This window comes from Oncorhynchus clarkii, unplaced genomic scaffold (assembly GCF_045791955.1).
Source record: "Oncorhynchus clarkii lewisi isolate Uvic-CL-2024 unplaced genomic scaffold, UVic_Ocla_1.0 unplaced_contig_2926_pilon_pilon, whole genome shotgun sequence".
NCBI lineage: Eukaryota > Metazoa > Chordata > Actinopteri > Salmoniformes > Salmonidae > Oncorhynchus > Oncorhynchus clarkii.
The window spans coordinates 20,903-27,965 of NW_027261117.1; the positions used below are offsets into that span (position 1 = coordinate 20,903).

The following is a 7,063-nucleotide window of genomic DNA, read 5'->3' on the forward strand; positions in this document are numbered from 1 at the left end:
GGAATACGCAGATTTAAAGAGGAGTCCGTAATTTACTTTGTAATAATCATCTTTTCCTCAAAGAAGTTCATGAATTTATTACTGCTGAGGTGAAAGCCATCCTCTCTTGGGGAATGCTGCTTTTTAGTTAGCTTTGCGACAGTATCAAAAACGAATTTCGGATTGTTCTTATTTTCCTCAATTAAGTTGGAAAAATAGGATGATCGAGCAGCAGCAAGGGCTCTTCGATACTGCACGGTACTGTCTTTCCAAGCTAGTCGGAAGACTTCCAGTTTGGTGTGGCGCCATTTCCGTTCCAATTTTCTGGAAGCTTGCTTCAGAGCTCGGGTATTTTCTGTATACCAGGGAGCTAGTTTCTCATGAGAAATGTTTTTAGTTTTTAGGGGTGCAACTGCATCTAGGGTATTGCGCAAGGTTAAATTGAGTTCCTCAGTTAGGTGGTTAACTGATTTTTGTCCTCTGGCGTCCTTGGGTAGACAGAGGGAGTCTGGAAGGACATCAAGGAATCTTTGTGTTGTCTGTGAATTTATAGCACGACTTTTGATGTTCCTTGGTTGGGGTCTGAGCAGATTATTTGTTGCAATTGCAAACGTAATAAAATGGTGGTCCGATAGTCCAGGATTATGAGGGAAAACATTAAGATCCACAACATTTATTCCATGGGACAAAACTAGGTCCAGAGTATGACTGTGACAGTGAGTAGGTCCAGAGACATGTTGGACAAAACCCACTGAGTCGATGATGGCTCCGAAAGCCTTTTGGAGTGGGAATATTATCTGCTATGACTACATGGTCCGATAGGAATTCAGGGAACTCAATGAGGAACGCTGTATATGGCCCAGGAGGCCTGTAAACAGTAGCTAAAAAAAGTGATTGAGTAGGCTACATAGATTTCATGACTAGAAGCTCAAAAGACGAAAACGTCTTTTTTTTTTGTAAATGTACATTTGCTATCGTAAATGTTAGCAACAGCTCCGCAGGATGCACGGGGGATATGGTCACTAGTGTAGCCAGGAGGTGAGGCCTCATTTAACACAGTAAATTCATCAGGCTAAAGACATGTTTCAGTCAGGCCAATCACATCAAGATTATGATCAGTTCATTGACTATAATTGCCTTTGAAGTAAGGGATCTGACATTAAGTAGCCCTATTTTGAGATGTGAGGTATCATGATCTCTTTCAATAATGACAGGAATGGAGGAGGTCTTTATCTTAGTGAGATTGCTAAGGCGAACACCGCCATGTTTAATTTTGCCCAACCTAGGTCGAGGCACAGACACGGTCTCAATGGAGATAGCTGAGCTGACTACACTGACTGTGCTAGTGGCAGACTGGCTAACAGCCTGGCCTGCACCCTATTTCATTGTGGAGCTAGAGGAGTTAGAGCCCTGTCTATGTTGTTAGATAAGATGAGAGCACCCCTCCAGCTAGGATGGAGTCCGTCACTCCTCCGCAGGTCAGGCTTGGTCCTGTTTGTGGGTGAGTCCCAGGAAGAGGGCCAATTATCTACAAATTCTATCTTTTGGGAGGGGCAGAAACCAGTTTTCAACCAGCTATTGAGTTGTGAGACTCTGCTGTAGAGCTCATCACTCCCCCTAACTGGGAGGGGGCCAGAGACAATTACTCGATGCCGACACATCTTTCTAGCTGATTTACACGCTGAAGCTATGTTGGTGGTGATCTCTGACTGTTTCATCCTAACATCGTTGGTGCTGACGTGGATAACAATATCTCTATACTCGCCAGTTTTAGCTTTAGCCAGCACCATCTTCAGATTAGCCATAACGTCGGTTGCCCTGCCCCCTGGTAAACAGTGTATGATGGCTGGATGATTCGTTTTAAGTCTAATACTGCGGGTAATGGAGTCGCCAATGACTAGAGTTTTCAATTTGTCAGAGCTAATGGTGGGAAGCTTCGGCGTCTCTGACCCCGTAACGGGAGGAGTAGAGACAAGAGAAGGCTCGGCCTTTGACTCCGACTCCCTGCTTAATGGGGAAAACCGGTTGAAAGTTGGTCGGCTGAATGAGCGACACCGGTTGAGCATTCCTACAGCATTTCCCTCCAGAAACCGTGAGAAAGTTGTCCGGCAGCGGGGACCATGCGAGGGGATTTATACTAACGTTACTATCTGTACTTACTGGTGGCACAGACGCTGTTTCATCCTTTCCTACACTGAAATTACCCTTGCCTAACGATTGCGTCTGAAGCTGGGCTTGTAGCACAGCTATCCTCACCGTAAGGCGATCGTTCTCCTGTATGAGTACAGCGACTGCAATTAGAAGGCATCATGTTAATATTACTACTTAGCGTCGGCTGTTGGAGGTCCTGACGAACCATGTCCAGATAAAGCGTCCGGAGTATGAGGATTCTGTGTTATGCACTATAGCCCGTTACCATATGTGATTTAATATTATCTGCTGTTGGCTTGTGTGGATGTATGTATGTGTTTTGCAACATAGCTGACTTGAACCATTGTTAACAGTTTCAGGGCCATGGGCCTTTCTCATGATGGAAAAATACAGAACTGTGCAATGAGTTGGGGGGGGGCACATTCAGAACAGTCTTTTGTTAGATAACAGGAGCCAGGTGCCTGATAACTGCATATTCTACACAGCTACAACGACTGACCGCTGAAGCGCTTAAGGGGCTGGGACCAGCCTCTGCGCCAACAATGAACGATAGGCTGGGTGAGTCTAAACCACGCCCAGTCTCTACTCTGACAGGCCGGCTCGGAAGCAGGAACTACTTCTGTCAGAGTATATTAAATATCTTTGTCAGGAACAAGTCAGTTCTGTTTTGCCCTGCGAGGTGGGACAGAGAGCCCATATATACACGAAAATTGCATTTACTACTTATTGCTTAGCTAATAAAAGCCTGTCATATTTATCCTGATACCAGATTCGAATTGACGCAACCCTGACACGAGTGAAAAAAATAGAGGGAAATCAAAAATATAAACGGTAATTAAAAAGTAAAAACCGTAAAGTTGTCATGTAGCAAAGTAGGCAACAAAACACCGCAACACGTAAACAAGTCTGCAAGTTGTGACCGGAAATGGCGTCAAAATGCTGTTAGGTATCATGTGATGCTACTAGCATAAATGGACCAACACTGAGCACATGTAGCTTAAGTCAATTGGTAATTTAAAACACAGGGGTCTGAGTAATATTGCTGGCGCATGGATATAATGCAAAATAAATGTTGCCATCACCCCAGTTACTCAAGTCAGGTCATACACCTCAACTCCAAGTAGGAACCACCAAAACAATACAGAGGACACAAGTATTACAGTTAATGTTTAATTGAGCCAAAACAAGCAAATGCAGTTACACACTGGACTAGAGTACCCATGAACTCTTGCATGTCCCACGTCAGATATCCATGGCGTCGTCGCCGGACGGGCCGGTCGCAGCTTCAGAGGTGGCGTCGTCGCCGGACGGGCCGGTCGCAGCTTCAGAGGTGGCGTCGTCGCCGGACGGGCCGGTCGCAGCTTCAGAGGTGGCGTCGTCGCCGGACGGGCCGGTCGCAGCTTCAGAGGTGGCGTCGTCGCCGGACGGGCCGGTCGCAGCTTCAGAGGTGGCGTCGTCGCCAGACGGGCCGGTCGCAGCTTCAGAGGTGGCGTCGTCGCCAGCTTCAGACGGGCCGGTCGCAGCTTCAGAGGTGGCGTCGTCGCCAGACGGGCCGGTCGCAGCTTCAGAGGTGGCGTCGTCGCCAGACGGGCCGGTGGCGTCGTCGCCAGACGGGCCGGTCGCAGCTTCAGAGGTGGCGTCGTCGCCAGACGGGCCGGTCGCGCAGCTTCAGAGGTGGCGTCGTCGCCAGACGGGCCGGTCGCAGCTTCAGAGGTGGCGTCGTCGCCAGACGGGCCGGTCGCAGCTTCAGAGGTGGCGTCGTCGCCAGACGGGCCGGTCGCAGCTTCAGAGGTGGCGTCGTCGCCAGACGGGCCGGTCGCAGCTTCAGAGGTGGCGTCGTCGCCAGACGGGCCGGTCGCAGCTTCAGAGGTGGCGTCGTCGCCAGACGGGCCGGTCGCAGCTTCAGAGGTGGCGTCGTCGCCAGACGGGCCGGTCGCAGCTTCAGAGGTGGCGTCGTCGCCAGACGGGCCGGTCGCAGCTTCAGAGGTGGCGTCGTCGCCAGACGGGCCGGTCGCAGCTTCAGAGGTGGCGTCGTCGCCAGACGGGCCGGTCGCAGCTTCAGAGGTGGCGTCGTCGCCAGACGGGCCGGTCGCAGCAGCTTCAGAGGTGGCGTCGTCGCCAGACGGGCCGGTCGCAGCTTCAGACGGGCCGGTCGCAGCTTCAGAGGTGGCGTCGTCGCCAGACGGGCCGGTCGCAGCTTCAGAGGTGGCGTCGTCGCCAGACGGGCCGGTCGCAGCTTCAGAGGTGGCGTCGTCGCCAGACGGCTTCAGAGGTGGCGTCGTCGCCAGACGGGCCGCCAGAGGTGGCGTCGTCGCCAGACGGGCCGGTCGCAGCTTCAGAGGTGGCGGTCGCAGCTTCAGAGGTGGCGTCGTCGCCAGACGGGCCGGTCGCAGCTTCAGAGGTGGCGTCGTCGCCAGACGGGCCGGTCGCAGCTTCAGAGGTGGCGTCGTCGCCAGACGGGCCGGTCGCAGCTTCAGAGGTGGCGTCGTCGCCAGACGGGCCGGTCGCAGCTTCAGAGGTGGCGTCGTCGCCAGACGGGCCGGGGCGGCGTCAGAGGTGGCGTCGTCGCCAGACGGGCCGGTCGCAGCTTCAGAGGTGGCGTCGTCGCCAGACGGGCCGGTCGCAGCTTCAGAGGTGGCGTCGTCGCCAGACGGGCCGGTCGCAGCTTCAGAGGTGGCGTCGTCGCCAGACGGGCCGGTCGCAGCTTCAGAGGTGGCGTCGTCGCCAGACGGGCCGGTCGCAGCTTCAGAGGTGGCGTCGTCGCCAGACGGGCCGGTCGCAGCTTCAGAGGTGGCGTCGTCGCCAGACGGGCCGGTCGCAGCTTCAGAGGTGGCGTCGTCGCCAGACGGGCCGGTCGCAGCTTCAGAGGTGGCGTCGTCGCCAGACGGGCCGGTCGCAGCTTCAGAGGTGGCGTCGTCGCCAGACGGGCCGGTCGCAGCTTCAGAGGTGGCGTCGTCGCCAGACGGGCCGGTCGCAGCTTCAGAGGTGGCGTCGTCGCCAGACGGGCCGGTCGCAGCTTCAGAGGTGGCGTCGTCGCCAGACGGGCCGGTCGCAGCTTCAGAGGTGGCGTCGTCGCCAGACGGGCCGGTCGCAGCTTCAGAGGTGGCGTCGTCGCCAGACGGGCCGGTCGCAGCTTCAGAGGTGGCGTCGTCGCCAGACGGGCCGGTCGCAGCTTCAGAGGTGGCGTCGTCGCCAGACGGGCCGGTCGCAGCGTCGGAGGTGGCGTCGTCGCCAGACGGGCCGGTCGCAGCTTCAGAGGTGGCGTCGTCGCCAGACGGGCCGGTCGCAGCTTCAGAGGTGGCGTCGTCGCCAGACGGGCCGGTCGCAGCTTCAGAGGTGGCGTCGTCGCCAGACGGGCCGGTCGCAGCTTCAGAGGTGGCGTCGTCGCCAGACGGGCCGGTCGCAGCTTCAGAGGTGGCGTCGTCGCCAGACGGGCCGGTCGCAGCTTCAGAGGTGGCGTCGTCGCCAGACGGGCCGGTCGCAGCTTCAGAGGTGGCGTCGTCGCCAGACGGGCCGGTCGCAGCTTCAGAGGTGGCGTCGTCGCCAGACGGGCCGGTCGCAGCTTCAGAGGTGGCGTCGTCGCCAGACGGGCCGGTCGCAGCTTCAGAGGTGGCGTCGTCGCCAGACGGGCCGGTCGCAGCTTCAGAGGTGGCGTCGTCGCCAGACGGGCCGGTCGCAGCTTCAGAGGTGGCGTCGTCGCCAGACGGGCCGGTCGCAGCTTCAGAGGTGGCGTCGTCGCCAGACGGGCCGGTCGCAGCTTCAGAGGTGGCGTCGTCGCCAGACGGGCCGGTCGCAGCTTCAGAGGTGGTGGCGTCGTCGCCAGACGGGCCGGTCGCAGCTTCAGAGGTGGCGTCGTCCGAGGACACGCGCCTCAGCTTCTCCTCAGAGGACAGGGCATCATTTGCCGGAGAGCTACCATGGTTTGGAGAAGCTTGGGATTCTACTTCATTGGTCTCTAAATACTCTTGAGAAAAAACAAAAGGAACAGTTGGGTATTCTACAGCAACACATCTGTTCTACACGGTCTAGGCCAAATTGCTAATCGAATTTTGAGCAACATGAACCCAACAGTTTTCAAAGTATATGTTTCAGGCCGTACCTTCTCTGGCTTGTTTAGCGTCAGACCCTATGGATCGGAGCAAGGCCAGGGCATGCACAATGGAGACGTCATTTGATGACAGCTCTGAAAAATGTAGGTTAAGGTTTGACAACATTATTTAGACTGAGTTACTCTATGCTGTTGAATGAGTGTCAAACACAGCAGCACCATAGACAGTGACAAAGAACATAGCTAGAAGGGTTGTACCTCCAAGTCTCCTCTGCAGAGAGACTTGATCTTGCTTCTGGGACTTTCCAACAGGGTAACAAGAAACTGAGGAGAAAGTGTTGACAGAAGTTGAGTTCACACAAAATAGCTACATATATTAATAGCAGTGAAGAATAAAAGATGACCAACGCGGAAGATACAGACAGTCAAATATTAATACCCAACTTATAAAGTTAAGCATATTTACCAAACAAATCCCTTAAACATTAGTGAACCAACCTTTGACAACCCCCACAGTCATCACAACGAGCAGCAATTCTCTCACACCTCCCATGATCATGAAAATAGTCTGTGTTATCAACAGGTAATGTCTTCCCATGGCCTGTATGAGGGTTATATAGGCCACTAATGACCGTTTACCTGACAAACATGGCTTAACGATCAATTAACAAGCTTGATTGAGTTGTTACGTTCAGATAGAAATAGACCATGTAGAACATATGTTGATTCTTATCAAGTTGGTGGGCAGGCAATCTTTTCTACTCCATATATTGCATTTATATCTGTAATGATTAACCCTAATGGTCTCAGATCAGCATTAGAAAGAAGTAGGCCTAATTATTTTAGGTGTAATCTTCAAAGATATTAGGGGGAAATAAACACTGT

General features: G+C 54.0%; 1 protein-coding gene across 1 annotated transcript; it reads right to left on the reverse strand.

The window, feature by feature from the left end:
• Positions 1 to 3,226: 3,226 nt before the first annotated feature.
• Positions 3,227 to 6,776, reverse strand: LOC139404916 (polysialoglycoprotein-like). Its single transcript, XM_071147456.1, has 6 exons — positions 6,677 to 6,776; positions 6,437 to 6,502; positions 6,230 to 6,313; positions 4,702 to 6,094; positions 3,820 to 4,206; positions 3,227 to 3,712 (listed from the first exon to the last, which is right to left on the reverse strand). Exons 1-6 carry the CDS (start codon positions 6,774 to 6,776, stop codon positions 3,373 to 3,375), a joined length of 2,370 nt encoding a protein of 789 aa, XP_071003557.1. The 3' UTR covers positions 3,227 to 3,372.
• Positions 6,777 to 7,063: the final 287 nt, after the last annotated feature.